This window comes from Hoplias malabaricus, chromosome 1 (genome assembly GCF_029633855.1).
Source record: "Hoplias malabaricus isolate fHopMal1 chromosome 1, fHopMal1.hap1, whole genome shotgun sequence".
NCBI lineage: Eukaryota > Metazoa > Chordata > Actinopteri > Characiformes > Erythrinidae > Hoplias > Hoplias malabaricus.
Window position 1 is genome coordinate 62,119,572 of NC_089800.1, and position 22,731 is coordinate 62,142,302.

A 22,731-nucleotide genomic window follows, 5' to 3' on the forward strand; every position below is an offset into this window, starting at 1 on the left:
CTAGTGCCTCTTCATAATCATTAATCTAGGTGAAGTGATTTTTGTTCTTCCTGTAATACACCTTATGTTAATTATATTAACAAGTTTAATTAAGCAATTTTGGTACTCCCACTTTTCACCGTCTGAACAAATTGCAATGGATAGAATCATGTCCCGCCCATAATACTTCCCACCCTGATGTACTGTGTGGATGCCTTCAAGACTTGTCGGAAATATAACAATTAAAATGAGTGCTTAAAAAACACCACCAGAGTGTCATTTTTAGTGGTGAGAACCTTGGACTGGGAGTGACAGAGCATAACAAGTAGTGAGGCTATCACTGTCTGTGAAGGGTTTGGTGTGTTCTCTCTGTGTCTGTGTCGGTTTTCTCAGGGCGCTCTGGTGCCCCATCCACAATGTGTTTTTGTCTTGTGCCCAGTGATTCTAGGTATAGGCTCCAGATTCACAGCAACCACCAAACTGAATAAAACAGTTGTAACTCTGGATAAAGCAGTTCAAAAATGAATTAATGAACAAAACCTATGTTGGAGGGGTTTCAATAATAAAAACAGGGAAAACTGCATTGGGCCATGGCACCTGTCCATCATTTCTAACTTAATCCAATCACATAATAGATTGTTGATGAGTTTCAGGTCTTCCTTGATCAAAGGCCTCTTGAATGCATGTTAGGTCTTAATTATCACTAATAAGCAGAAATGTCTAAGGAGGCCTGTAGGCAGCATTTCACACTGAAATATGAAACAAGGCAGTAAAATGTGCTTTCATTTAAATTTCACACTGATTTTAAGCATACAAGAGGTATTCAGTACATTCTCTGTATGGATATAATGCATACAATTTGCAGGTAATTTTATAATGGTTCTAGGATGTGACACTTTCTGAATGTATATAGAAATCATCAGCTCATTTTTATTATTAATATTGTTTTAATCGGTATGAAAACCATACTACCTGACAACTATGTTGAGCAATGTGCTGTGCATGACTTTGAATTCCAAAAAAATCAGTCATCCAACCTACAGCTCAGACTTAGCCCTGAGTGCTTTTTACCTGTTTGAATAAAAATTAGTGGAAAGAAATTTTTCGAGTAAATATTAAATGTATTTTTTAAATGTATTTTTTCAGGGAATTAAAAAGCTACTTGCTATATCTAAGATATATAAAGGTGATAACATTGAGAAATACAAATATACCACATTTCATATATTCTATAGTAATACTGAGAACATTGTACATATTTGAATGCAGAGTAATGCAAGCTACGCACGTTGGTGACAGTCAGTGTCGGCCTGCATTAGGAGCGCTAGAACGCCTTGATGTTAAAACTTGAACATATCTCAAGTGACCAAGAAACTTCATATATTCTTGCCTTTAGATATCTTCAGATATTTTGCCACAAATACACAGAGGCCATATACCAACGGTGTGTTTTCATTAGCAAAGAGTTTTCTGGTTTGTTTCTCATTTGTCCAACAAACTTATCCTCCTTCATCATGGCTGCATCCCAAACTGCATACTACCACACTAAACATATGAAAGAAAATAGTGCAACACCACTCATTAGTGAAGTATGTGAAGTAAAGAAGTGTGTGGTTTAAGACGCAGCCCGCGATATGCTATAACACCAATCTGTGTAACACTCAGGAGTGGTAAATCGTGACTGATCTTAAATCTGGTAACAGTGTATTGATGATCATGATTATTTTGCAGATGAAAATAACGCTGAACTATTTCAAACACAGAAGATTTTTTCAGCATATTTTATGCACACAATAACACACACACAGACATGCATTAACCCAGCACCTCACCTCCCACATACAACTAAAGGAGAATGTATCTGTGCCTCCTGTTTCATTTTGTATTTACAAATATAAATATGGCATATATTTTACAAATGAGTGTGTACAATTTCTATTCATTTTGTAAAATATAACATACAATATGAAATATTGAAATGAAAAATATATTAAATGTAATATAAAAAGTAATAATCTCATCATCTGCCAATTCAGCTAAATTCAAATGTGTTTAAAAAAAATAAATAAATAAAAAACATTTGAGCAACAGGTCTGTATCTTTTTTCTTGTCTATGTGCACACACATAGATGGATGAATTAATGAATGAATGAATGAATGGTAGGGTACAGGGGTTTTTTTCCATTCTTTTGCTCTGTCTCTTCATGTCTATTGCTTACATACCAGCTCCGAGAGGCTGAGCCCCTGGTGACTGGGGAGGAGGAGAGGGAGCAGGACGTGGGATTTGGGGTGTAATCCTGTTTGTCCTCAGGGGCACATGGACTGCAGGCTATTGATTCCAAGCAACAGTCTAGAAATTTATTAAGAGGAACAACAGGCGTCTAATTGTAATGCCTTGCTTGGAGTGCTGCTTGCATTGAGGAATGGTGAGGAGGAAACAGGTAGCGGTGAGATGATAATTGGAAAGAAAGTGGGTGGTCCTGCTCAGCTCTTTGGGGTTGTGTAGTGAGCGTATTAGGTTTGTTCTGCTCTGTTTGTATGCGCAGATAACACAATGAGTAATGCCTCGAAATGCTTAGGTCCGTCTTCACTTAATGAAGCAGACGTTTGTCAGTCTTAATTTGTCAGTCTTAATTAGCCAGATTAAACTTATTAGTGGGCTTATCCCATGGGTAAATGTAAGGATATGACTGGGATGTTAACAGATTATGTTAACCTATTTGTCCCCAGGGTTAATATACATATGCTCACAAATTAAATTGGTCCCATGAGCAAAGACAAGGGGATAATTTCATTTGTGAGACATTTAACAATCTTTCACTGTCATGCTTTTTATTCAAGGTTTATTCCTGAAACTCAGGGGGTCGTGTATGTACAGTTGTACACAAACATCTGGTCTAATTAACTTGAATACACACTGGTTATTCACTGAATTTAACATTATGTAAGTGTGGCAGGTGTTAACTTTTACTAAGGGCCACAAAACTTTTGCACACAACTATATGGAATCGTATGTATGCATGTGTGTGTTTGCGCATGTGAAAATGTGTGCCTCTGACCATGTCCAAGCAAGCACCTAAGCGTGCACATATAATAGGCTGAGTTCTTTTAACAATGCCGTGCACATAATAAAGCAGAACCCCAACATATGCAACTTCATTCATTCCTCTCACACTTCTGAAGTGGTCACACACAAACAATTCATGCCATTGCCCGGCTCCATTTGAACCGCTATCCAGTCCTGCCCCTATAAACAAACAAGGCCCAGCCTTGCAGCTGGCCATCGCCTTGGCAACTGAGGATTGGGCCGGAGCTGCGGACTAGTTAGAAAGTGTAGCATTGTGAAAGCCTTGCAGAGACCTGGAATACTTCAGCTCTTCACAATGCAACCCATTCAAAGCTGATTTGAATTTTAGGGAGCGAATACAAATCGGACACTCATGTCTCTTGAGAATAGTATTGTTATCTGAAGCATTTTTTGTCAAGGCGTATAAATAGTTTCTAGTTGTTGTCCCCCCCCCCCCCCTTCTTTATATCAGGTGCAGAGGAATAAGCAGTGGGTAGATATCAAAAGCCAGAAACGTACTACATGGGTTTATGAAATATTCCCACATGCCATGGAGTAAATTAAGAGGCTTTTCATGATGGCACTATCAGTCCAAAAATGTTGACAACTGACAGCATAAGAAGGAGCTAAAGGCAAAACTCCCCAAGCTTCTGGCTCATTAGATGATGATACATGATACTGAGAGTGAGGAACTCATATGTCTCATATTCTAGCATAATTCTTAATTATAAAGGAGTCATAAAGGTGTGTTTGGAATGGGACTGTAGAAGAGCCACTTTGGGAAAAAAAGAGGCTTTAAGTGGATGGGTCTTTATAACACAGGGAAAAATCTATAAAACAGATCCTCAATATAAGGTAAAGGTTTAAAGCAGTTAAAGGGCTTTTCTCAAAACGGTTTAATCAATCATTCCTGGATGAAGGCTAACAACAATTTGTATCAAGATTTTTTTCCCCGTCAGTGGTATACTCCATAAAAAAACACATTTTAATTCAATGATGTATAATACAGCTATTCGCTCCTTCTCAAGTTGTTGACCCCCAGGGCACCTTGGCTGTTTGAATGTTTATGTCTTTACTATGAAAATGTCTGTATTTGTGTTTATTTGTGCTTTTCTGTTAAATCAACCAGGTAACAAATAAGAATGGAGGCTGGTGGCTCAAAAACTGGTTCTGGAAACCCTACACACTTAAAAAATGTTATTGTGCTTCTACAAAGGTTCTTTATTAAAGGAAATTGTTCTATATAAAATCCTGAACGCTTGAAGAACCTTTTGCATTATGAAAGGGTTCTTCAGACTGACATCTTAACAACAGAGGAACCGTTGTTGGTGCCGTGTACAACTCTTTTCCAAAAGGTACAGTATAAATTCATCAATAGCACATTCTACATCAATCAGATGTCAAACCCCTTCACAATGCAAAGAACCCTTTAATCATGCAAAATGTTCTATAGATAACCATTTTCTTTACCAATGAACTGTTGTAGAACCTCATTTTATGCCTATGTTATGATGTATGGACAAACAGGAATACTTACTTTTTCTTTTACTATTTTGCAAGCAGTGATAATAACTATAGCGAATATATTAATAATTTATTCCTATATTAAAGCACTATAATAACCCCAGACTATTAGAATGTGATCAAACATAAACGATAGGGTTATACACAAATCAGATTGACACTAGCTTCTCTAGCACCTCTCTAACTACTCCCATTCAGCTAGGATCTGTTCAATTTCTCACCATATGCCTAGCTTTATATTCCCTGTGCCCCTTCCATCCAGGGCCAATATGGCTGCTAATATAAACTATATTACTTGTTTAAAGGTAAACAAATTTTCCTCGAGGGGTGTTTGCTAAACTTAATGAGGTGTAACTAATGGTGTGCTGCCATAATTACAGCGAGGCACAAACCCGGCGGGTAGGGACAGACCAACCATTGATTCTTGCTTCAAACCTCTTAAAGGACTAATCAGCTTCTTTGGTTCTGCATCTCGGGCCTTGCAAAGCCATTGTGGGTCTGTGTCACTCTAGGTCAGTAGTTATTAGTGGCGACTGAAAACAGTTTCTTTAACTACTTATGGGCAGCCTGAATAAGATGCATGGGGAACTTGGAGGGGGATTACAGGCCGGCCAGTGTAGCTCAGGCAGGGACTGAGAAGAATGTGACATGGTTTGGTAATAAGGGATGCTCTCTCTCTCTCTCTCTCTCTCTCTCTCTCTCTCTTTCTCTCTCTCTTCCTGTAGATTTCAGAATAGAGAACGGCATCCAAAATCCTCAGGCATTCACACCAAGCTGCAGAATTAGACAGCTCTACAAAAGTATCATTTTGTTGGTGACTGTGAGAAGTGTGTATATATCGTGACTGTACGTCTGTGCTATAGTTCTCAGCAAAGGCATTGTTGGAATGCACTGTCATTTATTTAATTTTATGGAAATCTATTAGAGCGAGGATTGCTTTCTGAGTCCTCTGACCTCCTTGAAATGTTTTCCATTCTGTCTGAGGATGATTATTTGCCTGCTATTTTTCCCCAGTTTGAAATGACTAGAATTAGGAAAAGTTTGTGTTTCCTGGGGCACAATCTCATCTGATCCCATGAACAAAAAGGGTTTTTTCGTGGTCACATGACAAAAGATCTGCATTAACTACAACCTGTAAAAACCCACTGACATCTCCAGTTTCACACACGGAACACGGTTTTTAAAAAGAAAACAGACTCTTTCTGTTTAGCGGTAAAGTATTACCATGCTCGTTTTTGTCACCATTCACCTCCCTAATCATTCCTATTCAGAAGGCTTAGTTCCAATTTCTGACCATATGCCTGGCTTAATATTCCATGAGCTCCTGCCATCCAGGGCCAGTATGGCGGTGAATGGAAACTATATTTCCCTACAGTGCTCTCTCAAGCAAGCCTTGTTCCTCAGTCTTTACTTAGGAACATTATGGTAAAACTACATTTATCAAGGTTTCTGAAGAAATAAAATGAGTGAAAGCACCAAGAGCACAGCCCTGACCAGTGCAAACCAAGCTTTATTGTGACTGTTAATAATGTGAGTTTTATGCATTGGTTTAAAACTGATCTAACAAGTCTAAGGAGCTTAGAATTTGGGATGTTTTCCAGCATGCATCCCAAAGACAGAGGTGAACTATTTTCAGAGCTCCTGAATTGGTCGTGGCAGAAGTGGCTCTTGTGTTTGGGGACCCTCAGTCTCCAGCTTGCCATAGTGTGCTGGTGGGGGTGGGGAGCTTGATGCTTGCTCTCTCTCTCTCTCATTTTCTCTCTGACTCTCTCTCTATTTCACAAAAAAGTATGAGAATGAATCCAGTATTTTTTTTTTTTTTGCCAATAACAAGAAAAAACGCCAATGCCAATAAAGTGCTTCAAACCTTTTTTAGTTTGAATAATTCCAGATAATTGTAACACTTTTAATTTATGGTTGATACAGTTCAAAACTACACGAAAACCCTTATTTATAAAACACAGAGCTCAATGAAGTGTATCAACGACCTCGTCCTGCTCTCATCACCAATTCTTTCACCTCTTTTTATAAGATTTATATTTATAATCCCGACTCCAGTGGTGAAACCTATAGCATTCATTATCTGAGTACTACCATTTAATGGATGGAAAAATATGCTTTTCATTTTTGCCCCACTCTCCAGGACTACGCATTGTTTTGCCTAGAAATAATCTGGAGCCATTGTCCTCATAATTTTGTAAATTATTTCATGAGCACTGCATTTGTTCCCACAAAAACTGTAATGCTGACGTCAGGCAGCCTATTCCAATTAGTGCTGGCCAGGTTGCTAGGTCACCATGGTCAATTGAAAGACACATCAATAGAACTTGAAAAGGTTTCTCTGCGATCAGACCTTCTGACATATTAAGTAGAATAATGGCAGGGGAAAATACAGACAAGGCCTCTAGCAGGGATTCAAATTACTCGCTGTTAAGAATTTGTTTGGATCCTGCAATTAGCTGCGAAGAATGGAGCTCCAAGAAACCCAGGCCTGAGTAGAAATACTAAAATCACTCTGAACCTTTTTCTTTGTCTGTTCCAAGTACTGAATAATCAGGGAAAAAAAGAGAAAAAGAACATTACAGATTTAGGCTTATGATGATAAAACTGAGGCATGAGATGAAATTTTGACACCTTCATTGACACATGGCTGAGCAGCTCTACACCTGTAAACATGGGTTGCACTAATGTCTGAAAACGGTTAGAGCCAGCTACATAACATTATACTCATTTTAACAACTGTCCTAATTATGAATTGAACAAACAATTATACATGTATTTAACCTAATAGTAATTAATTCTAGAGACATATTACTTGGTTCCAATTGTTCTATTATAGGGAATAAAAGAGCGCTATTTTTTATTCAGTGTTACTATTATGATCTTTACTGGGGTTTATCACTGACAGTAATCATAAATAATCTGACCAAGAAATAACAGCCACACAAATGACATAATTCAGTGCAATTTGGGGCTAATATCAAATAGGGGTGTCGTGTATGTTATGCTGCAAAAATCATCATAGTTTTGAGAACTTCAAGTGTCCTTGCAGGCTGCTGCTAAAACTCAGAATAATGAGGCCAGAACAAGGTCATAATCTGTCATTTAAATGCAGCTACTGCCTCCAGTACTGTGCTATTTGGATGCAATTTGCAGATGCATTCAATCTTCCAAAGGCCACTTAAAGCAATATCATAATCAGCTGGCAACAGGTTAAATCATGCTTTGGAAAAAAAAGAAGAAAAAAAAAAAGAAAAACCCCTCAGACAACACAGCCATTATCGGACAGCATCTATCTGATAATAATGACCATGTAACCTTTTGGAACATTGACTGGACTAGGTTTGTTTTCCATCAGGGGAAAGATAGGTTCTCAAGGCCTAAAATAAATTCTCAATGGGCACTAATCACTTTCAAAATTCACTGAGTTTGCTTGTTAGATATGAAGTTATAATTGCTTTTGACCAGTCTCTTCACTTTTAACACCTTAAAAGTGCTTAAGCTTCACCACTCTTTCTGAATGACCTTCAGTGAAGCTAAAATGAGCAGCATTGAGTTAGTTCTGGTCAATGGCTTTAGAAAATTAGCCTTGCAGGAGGTTGTGAGGTTTAATAACCAATGGAAACATAAAGCTTCTCATACGCCCACTTCCAGCCATCACTGACAACAAAAGACAGACCATTTAAATGTTTAGCCTTTTTTATATAGCTACGTTAGAGCAAAGGTAAAATATGGGGCGAGCTTGATATATCATGTGAGAACCATCTGGCTTAGCATCACTTCATGATGTAATCTGTCCATATACACATACACCCATTAATATAAGACAAATAAACCTTCTTCATGAGCACTTTTGGTGATAATTTGGGACTGAGTTACACAGAGGCTAAAAATATATTATTCTCTAGGCCTTCTGGCAAGTGCTTCTTAAATCTTGCTGACACCTAACAATATTTCTTACTATAGAATAGATTTACAGTAATTGTAGTACAGATCATGCAATGTAAATTTTGCAATGTACTATTGTTTATACTGCATTGAAGGTATTTTGTGTTTAAGGGAGATTTAATACTGAACCATGACCACACACACCTTCAAGGTACTAAGCAGACACTGGGGTTGTTCTTCTAAGGTGCCTTTAGATTTATATATATATATATATATATATATATATATATATATATATATATATATATATATATAATATCCGAATTCTGTTGCAAACTGGATATTTAAGTTGTAGTGAGTCTATTCACTCTACACTGACTCCAGACATTTTATTTTATTTCATTTTTTATATAAATCATTAATTTGTTAAATATAACAATTTTGATCCATTTGATCTTCGAAATTCATTGAAAGTACACAACTGGATCCTCGGGCCATTGTTTGTACCTGTCTGTAATGCCATAATTTCCATTGAACACTTGATTCGCTCGAAAATACACAAACACGTCCAAACGCGAGAAAATAAACGAGTAAAAAAAATTAAAGAAAGAAAGATAAAGAAAAACAGGCAAAACATTATTTTCCATCCATATACTTCTTCCTGCAGAGCGGTCTGCATTAATCACATTATTTAAAAATGCTATCGTAATTTCATTTAAAAAATTACAAAACCAATAAATACACAAATAATATAAAGTAATAATCAATGAACAATATTATATAAAATGTCAGATGTTAGATGTGGAAACCGCTCTAACTCGGGAAAACGACAGTTTTCAAATCTAGCAAAATTTGAAAATAGAAATCGGACTTTAAACTACGTTTAAAAAAAAGATACGGCTTATAATTAACATAATTCAAATGTTCAAATCGATTGCACACCAATAAAATACAACACACTTCTTCCAACATCTACCTAAAATTAATGAGAATATAGTAGATTTTATCCGTGTAAATTCAATGTACACCTTTAAATCGAGTACATTTCACTTCATTTTAAATTTCGTATATTTTTTTCGGGCTTTAAGTTTTTTCCCTTCAATTTTTTTTTTTTTGTACAGAAATCTCCTGATTGAAATTATTCTCATGAAATAATAAATATATAATTGAATAGAGTATTAAACCTAATCAAGACCTCCAAAGTTTACATTCGATAAATTAAATGTGCTCTTTAAACATGAAAATGATAAATACATAATTAGCATAAATGTCAGCGGAGCACATTAAAGTACTGGGTATAAATTAGTCCCATGGCTTGCATTTTGCCCAATCACATCCGGTAGTAATTTTTAAATGACTAGTTTAATTAATCCCTGTCTGCTTAACAAAATGAGTTTAGATGTTGCATTATTATTAACTTCTGAAATCTAAAAGGCTGGTCTGCGACTGAAGAACGCAGAATTAGAATTTGTCTCAAACAAAAAGGCTTCACAAATAAGCGTTTCTAAAATTCGTCCATTGCCAACGTTAGATTCACCCCCGTCGACCTTGCTTTGCCTTCCATTTGTTTTGAGCGGCGGCGCCAGGCCTAATGAAAAACGCACTCCAGATTCATTCCCGGAGAGTGGGCTTGCACTTCAGTTCATTTATTGTTGACGTTCAATTGGTTTTGAAACATATACAGCAGCCATCGTGTATGTGTTTTTGTCTTAACTTACAAAAAATAATAATAAAGAAATCAAATAAACGACAACAAAAAGAGAGACATTTATATTACAGGTAAAACAGAAAGTCAAGTGTTAGCCAAATATACAGTCCCTACTTTTCATTAAATCTAAATGGATACATTAGCTTACAATAGTCATATCATAAAAAACAGCTCAGGTGTTCATTGCGGGTTGGGGTGGGTTTGGGGGCTTGGAGGGGGTCAGGCCTCTTGAGGATTTTCCGAGGTCTTTTAAGTTCGTACCTGATATCCTAGCATCCCGAACGGGTGAGGAGCAGCGACCTTGTTCAACAACAGATAACCTTCTACTACAACAATATAATGGGAAAGTCCAAAAACCCCACACAGAATAAGGTTCGCTTGTCCTTCACTGGCGAGGAAGGGGTTTTCGTGTAGAAAAAAAAAACAATAATAACAATGATAATAATAATCGTGTCCTCGAAAAAAGAACAGGTGGCTTTGCCTCGAAAGCTTTTGTCACTCGCTCCGTCTGCATTTGGCTTCGGTTGCAGTTCAGAGAATTGAAGTAAATAGTTTTGTATAAAAAAAAAAAAGAAAATGTTTGTTTTGTATTTTTGTTTTTACTTTAGGTTTGTGTGTGTGTGTGTGTGTGTGTGTGTGTGCGCGCGTGTTTTGTTTGTTTGTTTGTTTTTTTGCTTTTGTTTTTTTTTGTATATAAATAAGGACTACCACGTCCGACCATAGAGCAGGTTAGACGTGACCATGTTATTGGTGTAATCTACAGACGTGTCTATCTGTCCCATGCTGCTGAGTGAAGAGTGCAGGGATGGGGGGCTCGGGGACATTTCCTCGAGCTCCTGGGCCTGCACGAGCGCGTTGACCTGCTGGTTCTGGTGCTGGTTTAGAGTGTTACTGGTGGCCGCGAGCACGACCCCGGAGCCGTTCTGCTGTGGATGTTGTTGCTGTTGTTGCTGCTGCTGTTGTTGTTGCATTTGTTGTTGGGTGGGCGTCGGTGTGTTGGAGCCGTTCTGACACGGTTTCCCGTCCTTCACGAGCACGGGCACCGCCACCCTTCTGGGAGAATGCTGCTGCTGTTGCTGGGAGCACAGGCCGCTGTCCTGCTGAAGCTGTTGCGCCGCTTTGTCTTTGGCCTGGCGCTTCATCTTGTAGCGGTGGTTCTGGAACCAGATCTTGACCTGTGTAGGGGTCAGGTGGATCATGCTGGCCAGATGCTCCCTCTCGGGCGCGGACAGGTACTTCTGCTGCTTAAACCTCCGCTCGAGCTCGTACACCTGCGCCTGTGAGAAGAGCACGCGCCGCTTCCTCCTGGGGGCCGCGTGCAAGGGGGTCATGGCTTTGGAAGCGTCGGCCATCCCGCTCAGCGAGCCCATCCCCGTCATGTTCATACCTGTGGAAGGTCCCATGAATCTAGAAACTTCCAAAAAATATACATAGCGTACACAGACATAAAAAACACGGCCATATGCAAAATGTGCAGACATTAAAACGCGCGCGGCCTTGGACCCCGCGCGCTGCTGAATAACCTGCACGCTGCTTTGCGCATGTGCAACCGTATTAGATAAATTAAGATTAATTTATCGATTAATGAGTGGCATTAATGGCGGATAAGTTTAATATTAAATATGTCTGGTTTATATTTATAGCCACTCAAAAGTTTGGGCACCCTTAGCTAAAGTTGCGTTCTGTTAATTGTGTGAAAATAAACACACCCTGCACACCTACGGAATATTCAGTCGCCTGCATGTGTAACTGTATTTAGAAAATAAACACATCCATTCATTAATTAATAATATGTAATAATAATTATAATAACACTAAAAGTCTCATGGGCCAGTTACCTGATGTTTTACATAAATATTTATGTACATTTATTCATCTTGTAAACTCATCTGAAATAGTTCAGTAGAAAACGCCAACTTTGTCAAATATATCATTTCCACTTTTCTGCCGTTTGTTTTAACTAGGAGTGTCTAAACTTCTGCTTCCCTTCGTGCGTAAAACTCATCCATTGGTTTAAAGTTCGACGAGGTCTAAGGGCAGTTTCCAGACTTTAGGAACTAAAAAGGCCACTTACTTGTTGAGTATCTGGGGTCTGGGTTGGCTCCGTACCAGCCCGTGGCTGCGGCGCTGTTTCGGATGGTTTCTTGGTACGAGGGTAGGTCCCCCATGTTGGCGATGCTGCCGTTGCAGTAGCCCCCCATGGCGCTGTGGGAGAACTGCGAGACCGAGTGCGGCATGTGGTAGGTGCTGCCCACCGCAGCGTTGTGGCTCATAGAGTGCTGCTGCATGGTGGGGTTGGACACCTGCGGCTGGCGGTACGCGCCCAGCGGAGACGCCAGGTTCCCCGCGCTCTCCATGGCTCCGAACTTCTTGTAGGTCTCCTCGATGGGGCTCAGAATGTCTGTCACTGAGAAAGGCGTGGTGTGCTTGGGGCTCAGCGACATGGTTCAGAGCAACGGGCGGGAAGCGGGCGCCGGCGCAGCGGCTTCAAGCCGTTCGTCGTCGTCGTCCTTGTTGTTGTTGTAAACCAGCGCGCGCTCCTCGTGCCTCGTCGACGTAAGAGAGTGCTTGTGGCGCGCCCGAGATCCGATTGATCGCCTTCGAGGAGGAGGCGAGCCCTGGCCACTCTTTAGCTCGCGTTTATTGTAGCTAGGCGCCAGGTTTACGACAAACAGGAGGGGGGCGGAGCCACGTCCAAAACCGCCAAACAATAGTCATTGACATCTCCGCGAGATAATTGAGGGAAAAAATGCTGTTAGTTTCATATTAACTTAAGCCCAGTGCCAACTCAAACCTTTTCCCCTTCCCACTGTCCACAATTCCCATTCTCTCTCCCTTCACTTTCCACTGCCTCTAGCATCATTTAAACGAGGGTTCCCTTCTTTTTTCATCTCGTCCAACGCGACTTTCCTTTTCTCTTTTTTTCCTGCATGCTCTGTTGCTCTGCGTCAATAGGGACTTCCATACTTTTCCCCAAGTTTGAGAGCACTTTGACGAGACATAAGCGCCAGCAAGCACCGTCAAAGAGGCACAATGAAGGCCCCCCTCCACTGCACTGACCTAATTTATGCGTCTTGAGCATCATTTTGCGCCACCAGAGAGGGGCTCTTCCAAATTAGCTCAAGGTAAAAAAAAAAAAAAAAAAGAAAAAAAATCCAGTCCACAGAAAAGTGACATGAGAATCTTATATATGTAAGAGCATTTTCTGCTCATATCCACACGTTCTAGCTAAGCACAGGCGTCATTTATCTAATAGAAGAGTCGCGGCTGAGCACAGAAAACCTTTTTCGTTTTTATCTCAAAGTCTGGCGCTATGCTGTTTTTTTCCCGCTGTTTTTATTGTGGATGGATCATACAAATACACTCTGAAACCCGTTCACCTCTAACGGTTTCCTCCATTTTCCAAAAGCTAATTGTAAGGATGTTGGAGAAGTTCAGGAAGTCCCCACCTTGCACGCGGTAGGCTGTCGGTTTCTTCATTAAAATGTCTGCCTGCTTTTTAAGAATGACTTGTGAAACATATTGTAATATTTGGTCAATTTTGCGTTTACTGTCTGGTAATAGACGTGTATTGTAGTAAGCATGTGGGCAAAAGAGCGCCAAAATATAACGCCCTAGGCGCAAAATCAAAAGTGTCTAAATCTAGCTGCAGCAGCGAAGCTTTTATTTTGAAAAACAACAAAAAAATAACTGCCTGAGAAATACGAGTCTAGTAATAGTTACAGTATTTAACGCAATACCTTTCTGTTTGTGAACGCCCACCTCAAAAGCAGTAAGGCCTAGCTGAGGGGTGCTCTATGTTTTTATCGATATACATCTGAGCTCGTAGATTTATAGATTTGATTCTGTAGTGAGTTCAGATGGATGTGCCTCATAACTGGCGTCAATATGTAAACTGTGTTTTCAAACGAGGGCACGGTTGTTTCTCATCACAGACACTACACGAGAAAAAAAGTATCTTAAATTTGCGCTGAGTGACCGTCGAGTTTACAAATTACATAAGCGGACAAGGGAAAGGTCAGCAGTGCAGCCCCCTCCTCCATAAGCTCAGAGGATTGTTCAGTGCCATTTTGACTAAGTAATAAACTTTTCATCCCCTTGCACCTCGCTGGCTGCTGGGTGACCGGGCAGCTTTGTTTATGTCCTGCTTGAAGCTATCAGCTCTGTGTGACTGCACTTGCGCTGCTGTTCGCTCTCAGGACTCAGGAACTTGGCTGGGATCTGTGAGTCTGGACCATTAGGTAAATGAGCCGGGCCACTCAACCTTGTGGAATATTAAGGCAGAGAGCATGACCGCGGGCCAGCGAGCCTCACTCTCTCACTCTGCTGCACGAAACGCCACAGGCTGCTGCTGCTGCTGCTCTCCCGAGCAGTAACAGCACACTTTATAAGAACAAAACAAAACAAAACAGGCAGCTCCACTGGTAAAGCCGTGGGCCATTACGGAGCCGAGCACGTGAATAAATAGATGCAGACAAGACTGGGGCGCAACGGAGAGCACGTTCTGAGGTACAGAAATCATTTGCACATATGTATGTATGGCATAATTCATATGTATAGGCTCCTGACACTAACAGGTAGCAAATCATGTGTATATTACCATGATATCATATGTGTACTATAGTCTCGCTGGTAGAAAATAATGTCTTTTTCTGTATTGAAGAATACTTAAAAGCTTATGAATGAATGTCAACATGTGTGTGTGTGTGTGTGTGTGTGTGCGCGCGCGCGCGGGCAAGCCTGTACATGTTTAAGTTTATGTTTTGGTTCATGAGTGTGTGAAGGTGGACGCGCGCGCATATCAATCCCGATGTGAGTCTCAATGGAAACGCAAAATGACGGTGTTCCAGTGGAGACTCAGATGGAAATTGTGGAACTCTGTTGAATCAAATGCGCAGCAGAGTTTTTATTTTATTTTATTTTTTGGACAATGTTGGGTGAGTCACAGGGAGAGTCGAAACAAAGGAAGACAGTGCCTTTAGTCAACGCTGTGTTTATATACACGAGGCCCTTATTCGAGACTTTAAGGCATTATATATAGCGAGTCAACAGCAAAGATCAGTCAATGGCGAATAGTGACTTTGCTGTTTCTTACGGCGGACACCAGTTGAGTGAAGTGATTGACGCCACTGTATAGGTAAGAGCACAATTCCTCTGAGAGAGGCCTTTCTGCTTGACCTTGAGGTGGCTATCAAGATATTGTGTGACCACCTCGAGCTTTTCTTTCCAATCCCCGCTTGACAAAGGCAGCAGAGAAATGTTAAGCGCCATTGGCCAGGCGTCAGAATGGAAAGCGTTGGTGTCGCATTTGCCAGGTATGCTCTCTCTCCCCCCAGACCCACCTTTACCTAAGATCACTTAGTCTCTGATATGAAGACTCACAGTATCATCCACTTCGAAAAAAAAGAAGTCCCATTTGGATGAAAAGCGAGTGTGCTGCACGGCCCGGTGTCCACCGGAGCGCGCGGAGAGCGGGTGTAGAGGCTGGGGGGGTGTACGGATCTACGAGGGGCAAGAGCGCTTGGAGTGAGAGCTGGGGTCCTGACCCACCATCTCCAAGATCCAATAGCACAAACGGGTTCCTCGCGACACAGCGGCCTTAAGTGCCATCAAAGCAGCATACAGTAGATACAGTGGCGTGCAAAAGTTTGAGCACAGGATGGTCACGTGCCTTGCTATTTTGAAGGGAAGGAAAATAAATAAATACATCCTCTACAGGGAGTACCACTTGTTGACTTTACCGTATTCCATATATATATATATAAGATATGATATCTTATATTCATCCCTCTGTGTCAACGTATTGACGTAGGCAGCACTCAGAAGTGTGTTACCTATGTTATCACCGTGGAACAAAGCATATCTTTAGAATTTAATATGTGGTGGGGGGGGGGCATTGGCATAAGCCATTTGCTACAATGACAAAGAAATTCGTGTATTCCTAGCAGAGAGGAAATACGAGGAACCGACATCAAGTACATGGACCACCCTCAGATTCATGTTTATCGTTCCATCGTGAAGTATCCGTGACTACTTCCCACACAACAAGCAAAACACCCACGAAGGAAACGACACAACTTTTATCTCAAGCCGGGCTCTTTGTTTTATTCATTTATTTATATTATTATGGTACATTGTAGTGGCTACACCAAGACGCGCGCTCAAGAAGTGGGCTACAATTTGTGCCAAGCGCACGACGAGGATCCGGAACCAAAAGATCCACGGCCAACAGCACGCCGACCTCTTTGTTTTGTTAATTTAGAGCACCATTTGCATACATTAGGATCATCATATCAAATCCGTTACCTTTGTAATTGCAAGAAACCCGTAGGAGGCCAAGGCCCGTTGGGCGGAATGCGATAGCTGCTACTTGGCCGAAGCGCATTTATCTGATTAAGCGCATTAATGTAAATAGCTGGAAGAGTATTTCCTCCTAGATCAGGTTAAACGGTGCAATGTATCTGAACGCTTTACCAGCCGCGCGCTGAAGGCTGACGCTTAAACCAACGCAGCGCAGGAGACAAGCTTACACTCCATGTGTGGCACTACCTCTTGCTTTATTTTTGTAGTATTCTCAAATGTATGCTGTTATTTCAGATCAAACAACACGGAAGTCCACATTTACGTGATACACAACATTTAAAAACAAAAACTATTGTGAAATGTTATGAAACTGCCATCTCTACGATGATAACATCGGCTTCCACTGCTGAACTTTCTGTATTCTGAAATGTATCTGAACAATTCGTTAATATTTACACAGGAATTAATGCATTTTAACCTTGGCCGATTCATGCTTATTTATCCATACTTGTGTTTATACTTATACGTGTAAATCAAGTTAGATTTAATGTATATTGTGAGTTAAATATAGAAGCACGTTTCTGCGACTTTTAGGGGAAAATATTAATTGATTATAATTGATTATATGTTTAGAACATTTTCCTAACGGCAATTTATTATATCATATCACGTGATATATGAATAGAGAATATATTTGTATGAAACAGCAAGTGATTATTATGGGAAACCTCTCCGACATTGTGAGATTTTAAATATGAAAATATTTTCATAATTATTGTGGAAAAAAAATCATAATGATAAAGTTCTTACTCAATTACAAGATAAATATTCATGATTGTGAGAAGTGTAATGGCTACACACCAAATGGCCTTAAGACATTTTCCAGTTGGAATTTAAGGTAATACCTTCTCCATTCATTCCCCAGCAGTTTTGGAAATCAGCCAAAAGCAAAAGATAGCACTTTAAATTTGGTCAGATCTAATTTTTATTCAGTGTGAGACAGCGCCATTACTTTAACCACATTACAGACTTTCGCCTAGGCATCACGGGTTATTTACCTTATACATTATGCGGAATCAATTCCCTCTCACAAGATACGTTACCCTCGGCGTATAAGAGTCCGCGAGCGTCTAGCCTAGTTTTATTGTGTCGAAACGACACGTCGTCTTCTTTTTAAGGCAAATGTCTTCCTTTAATTGGGCTGTCCTTGGGAAATGTTTCGTAGAAAGCCGCGTTCATCTATTATTATGCCGTCAACCATTTTGTGGTAGAGCAAAAGCAGGTGCTTGTCCCAGCTCAGGAGCCTGGAAAGCGCTCCTCAAGCAGCGCATACCCGCCGTTAAGAAGGTTAAAGGTCCTCCCAAGAGCACCAAGTATCTGACAGGCCTCTCCAAAACCGTATTCTCCAGCCCAAGTTTTCATTCAAACGCAATTAATGGAGCTCGATGGACGAAATGATGCTAATAGGTTGCGAAAAATGCGCTGCGGTGGAAACATGAGGATATTGGACACCTAGCTGCCGTTTTCTTCATCATTTACATATGTTCTAGTTTTTAAACAAAGATACAGCGTCGTAGGCTCATGTGAAACGGGACCGAGCTGAAATTAAGCGCTGATTTTGTGGTTGTGGATTTTGCTTTCTGCTGGGACATGTATTTGCATTTATGTGAGTATGTCAAATCATATTTATTTCTGACACTTTTTGCCTTCTGCTCTTGTCAGCCTCCAATGAATGAAGTCAAGGAAATGGATAACAATCGTCGTGTTTATCGCAGTATGCTAATATGCTACTGAATGAAGAGTCACTGAATGAAGTCTATCCAATTGATACTAATCTTAATGTCTTTTATTTGGTGCTATTATGTTATTAATAATAGGAAGCAGTCGATACATTTCATAAAATTCTTAAAGTCGGTTATTATTTCTTAAGTAACTAAACTCAGAGGTTAACTGTGGGAATCATTGGGCTTTGAGCGGTACATAGTGTAATACAAGTATGGAGATATTGTTTGTGAACACTATTCAAGAACCGTGGTCTACAAACTGGCTCTTAAAGGAAGGCAAAGAAAGGCATGATTTACCGTGTAACGATAAGCGGCATAATATTACAGCGAGGGACATCAATACCAAGAGGTTCATCTTAAATGAGAAATCAAAGGTCATTCTTTTTGACCTTTCTTAGAAAAAGCGTCCAGTGCATGTTCAGTTTGCCATTTTTCAGTGTACGCTGTGGTTTAAAAAGAAGGAAGCACAACACTGGATTCAAAGGTTTTCTCTTTCTTTATCCAATGCAGCGTACAGTTTAACCATAGATTAAATATATTTTAAAAATCTATAAATGTAAATGTTTCAGGTGTAATACAGTCCTAGAACACAGACCCTAAAATGTATTTTAACTATACATCGTTTAGAGTCTCCACCAGCTCATTTTTTAATCCCAACCCTTCTGCATGGATACAGCTGTCATTTAAAAAAAGTATTTAATGTATGTATGTATTTATGTATTATATTCCACCAACGAATATATTCTATGAACGAAATAAATAATTGAAACTAATATTAAACTGTGTAACCTTGTAACAGTGGGTAGTGTGGAATTTAAGAAATCTCATAGGGGTTTAGTCATATAGTCATTTAGTTTAGTCATACAACTAGCAGAAATATCATATTAAGTCCTGAAGGACATGAGTGTATTTTCTAGACAATAAATAATAAATATAATGTGCACTGCCCATTAGCTCGACAATCTCCCTTAAGACACACTTACATTGGATTATAGACTTGGCTCTCCAAATATCCAAATATTCTCTACTGGAATAAATACATATTTTATTTGTAGTCTTAACTGGTGCCAAAAACATATATATAAGTATTATTTTTATATATAGTAAAATTAAAAAGCTTCATCAGACTGATACCACTCTTTGATTTCCTGAAAAACCCAACAATGAATGATTCCTTAAAGAACTGTTTTTGAATACGAGTTGCATAGATTTCATTAACTGACAAATGTAGTAAAAGTTCAACTAAATTTACGTTTTTCACTTCGTTTTACTTATATCACCATTTTCAAACCAACATCATTATCACTGCATAGGTCAATGATATAAAACAACAAGCCATGTAGTTAAAATCACTGCTTTATCTCCTTTAATGTTGTTAGTTTCGGTTTAATTTTTGTTTATAAGATGTAAAACAAACAACATATAGTTTCTTTTAGTAACAATTATACATTGAAACTGTTAGTTAAACACATTATTTGGTTAAAAACAAACCAAAAAATTGAAACAGATACATGAAATTAGCTTAGATTTTCAGGGTATGAACAATGTATCAATGCTTCAATGTATCAATAAAGTTTTTCCACTTTATTCCACTCTGTACAGGAAACAGAATTGAAAACACACTCAACTAACTAAGTAGCCATTAGCTTGTTTCCTTTAGCCTCTGCACAAGTCAAATAACATCATGAAGGTTATTCTTCACTAGGGATGAAAGAATTAATTCATATTTTATAATATCCATGACAATATTTGTATATTATTATTATTATTACTACTACTACCGACATTTATGATATGTTCTTGCAATTAACAAGCAAATAAAAATAAGATAATCAATTCAGAGTATGATAGAAGGTGGAAAGTGATCTTACTCATTATAGAAATACATTATAATGCAACTGGAGTTTCAGGCTAAACTACATACAATGTATAACAGATGAAAGTGCTATGAGTGGAATTATGAATGCTATATGACCTAAATTTGTTGCTGAAGATGTATTAATTTTCACTCATATTTATAGTGGCAGAAATCATGCATAAAACCATAATATAAAAAGCGTGTGCAACCCTGAGAAAGTCTGGCATGTGCTCATTTTCACATGATGTGAAAAGTGCAATATAATCTCAAAAGTAGATCTCTATTTAACATCACAAAATAATGTCAGACACAAAACTCCTCCTTGTTGAGCCTATTACAGACAATTTCAATCCCTTTGGTCACATTTGAATTTAATGTAGGTCCTGCCTTAATGACATTCAACCAGCAACAGAAATGAGCTCAACAAATTGATCTGATTACCCTGTCATTTTCCTCCACATTCTCCTTCTCAAAGACTAAAACATAGTTTGAGGCTCTGTTTATGGTAATGACATGTTCCTGCAGATTCTAAACTGTTACAGAATGGAAAAATGGACATATGACAGGAATCGGACACCTCTTCACTCCGAGTCTGAAACGTGTCATTATGAAGTTCAGAAGTGCGAGGTCGTCTCGTTTATCTGTATAATTCTTGCATACTGCACTCTATAGACTACTGTATTTTTTAAAGAATCTGTCAGCACACAGAATTTTAAATACCAACAGTTCTTCTTCTTCTTGTGTTTCCCCTGCCTTAATATGTTAAATAATAGTTGTAAAGTCTGTTGTTAAGTAAGTTATAGAAACAGTTTCTCTGTGCAAACCAACAATAAACTTTGTGAAAATGTCCTTTATGGTTATGTTCACCATTTTAAACATGGGATTTCACAACCCAGCCATACCTCTTTTGTAAATGATTGCAAATCCAAATGCATAAATGTATTGTTTTTACTTTCCATGCAGGTCATTCTAAGCTTGATTTAAGCCCACATCCATTGTTTCATAAAGATTAACAAACAGGAAAACTTACAGGAAGGTTATGTATTATATGTGCTTTACCTGTTAATGTTTGGAAGAATATATTTGGGTTCCACTATATTTTCAGCACTGTTTTGTCATGAGAATATTATGTGGAATTGAACTGATGAGTTTTATAGTAAGTGTGTAAATTATACTGATCATGTTGTTATGGCTCAGGTTTTAGGGAGTCCAAACCTCTTTGTCTATGGGCATGACGGGTTTGGTGCATTCAGATTTTGAAACAAATTTTATATAAATTTATTAAAAAATAAGGGTGCATTTATTTTAATTATGGAACTAACGGCATTAGTATTGCTCTTACTGTAGGTACCAGGTAAAGAAGGAGAACAAGTTAAAGCAGTAATCATAGTGGGGTTTATCAGTAGCTATAGTCAGTGGTGTCAGACATTCAGGTTGCTGCTACCTGTGTTTATACATACAACAGGGATGTGGCCAAGGGATAGAAACTCATATTACACAGCTATCTGGCTCGTGTCTGTCTGTGAGTTTCCACAAAGAATCCCTCACTTTCTTTTAAGTTCAAGCTCTCAGTCTCCACAGCAATGGCCATCAGGTCATACGTTCTGTCCTGGGTCATTCTCAGTCTTTTCTTAATTCAGTAATAAGTTCCGTTCATTAAAGGTCTTATTCAGAATTTTCTATTATGTGATTAGTGTGTGTGTGTGTGTATGCATCTGTAAAATAATTACAAATATCAAACTTCCAATAAAAGCAGCAAGGGCACATGCCGCCTCTCGTTCTTTGGGTGTTACCCCTCTGGTTTTAGTGATACCAGGTAAAACATGAGAAAAAGTAGAGGTGTAAGAGGTTGCTCTTAAGATTGAGTATCCTGTTTCTGAGATGCTACCCATGCTTTCTACATTGCCTCCAAAGAAGGATAAAGGAACAGGAACTGTAACTTATTGAAAACATTGTTGTGAATTACATTGTAATTCATAGTTATTTCATGTTTAATTTCACTAAATTTCACTAATGCTGTTCACTCTCTCACTAAATACACTCAAACTCTCTATGTCCCTGAAGTAGAGCTATAGGAAGAGTTCTGGAATACCGTTATTCCATCCATTATCTGTAACCGCTTATCCAATTTAGGGTCGCGGGGGGTCCAGAGCCTACCTGGAATCATCGGGCGCAAGGCGGGAATACACCCTGGAGGGGACGCCAGTCCTTCACAGGGCAACACAGACACACACACATTCACTCACACACTCACACCTACGGACACTTTTGAGTCACCAATCCACCTGCAACGTGTGTTTTTTTTTGGACTGTGGGAGGAAACCGGAGCACCCGGAGGAAACCCACGCGGACACGGGGAGAACACACCAACTCCTCACAGACAGTCACCCGGAGCGGGAATCGAACCCACAACCTCCAGGTTCCTGGAGCTGTGTGACTGCGACACTACCTGCTGCGCCACCGTGCCGCCCTTGGAATACCGTTAGTAATTAGTTATACCGTTTGAATGTATGTTTTCTTGGCATCACAAAATCAACTGTTTAATATCATGCAACAGTAACAATGTTTAATGGAGAAAATTAAGTTTTTCACAATATGTATAAACCTGTAATCATTATGC

General features: G+C 39.2%; 1 protein-coding gene across 3 annotated transcripts; it reads right to left on the minus strand.

The window, feature by feature from the left end:
- Positions 1–10,870: 10,870 nt before the first annotated feature.
- On the minus strand, positions 10,871–12,671 carry nkx2.4a (NK2 homeobox 4a). Of its 3 annotated transcripts, XM_066641590.1 has the most exons (3): positions 12,241–12,671; positions 11,138–11,580; positions 10,871–11,032 (listed from the first exon to the last, which is right to left on the minus strand). In XM_066641590.1, the coding sequence occupies exons 1-3, from the start codon at positions 12,608–12,610 to the stop codon at positions 10,871–10,873; spliced, it is 975 nt and encodes a 324-aa protein (XP_066497687.1). In that variant the 5' UTR covers positions 12,611–12,671. The 3 variants fall into 3 exon arrangements, with proteins under 3 accessions (XP_066497687.1, XP_066497678.1, XP_066497667.1); XM_066641581.1 differs by having other exon boundaries at positions 10,871–11,553; XM_066641570.1 differs by having other exon boundaries at positions 10,871–11,580.
- Positions 12,672–22,731: the final 10,060 nt, after the last annotated feature.

What these genes read in the sequence shown, in the direction of transcription:
- nkx2.4a (XM_066641570.1), bottom strand. Translation starts at nt 12,610, where the DNA reads ATGTCGCTGAGCCCCAAGCACACCACGCCTTTCTCAGTGACAGACATT. An exon ending in AGACCCCAGATACTCAACAA is followed by an intron (nt 11,581 to 12,240) that starts GTAAGTGGCCTT and finishes ATTTTTTGGAAG; the next exon opens with TTTCTAGATTCATGGGACCT.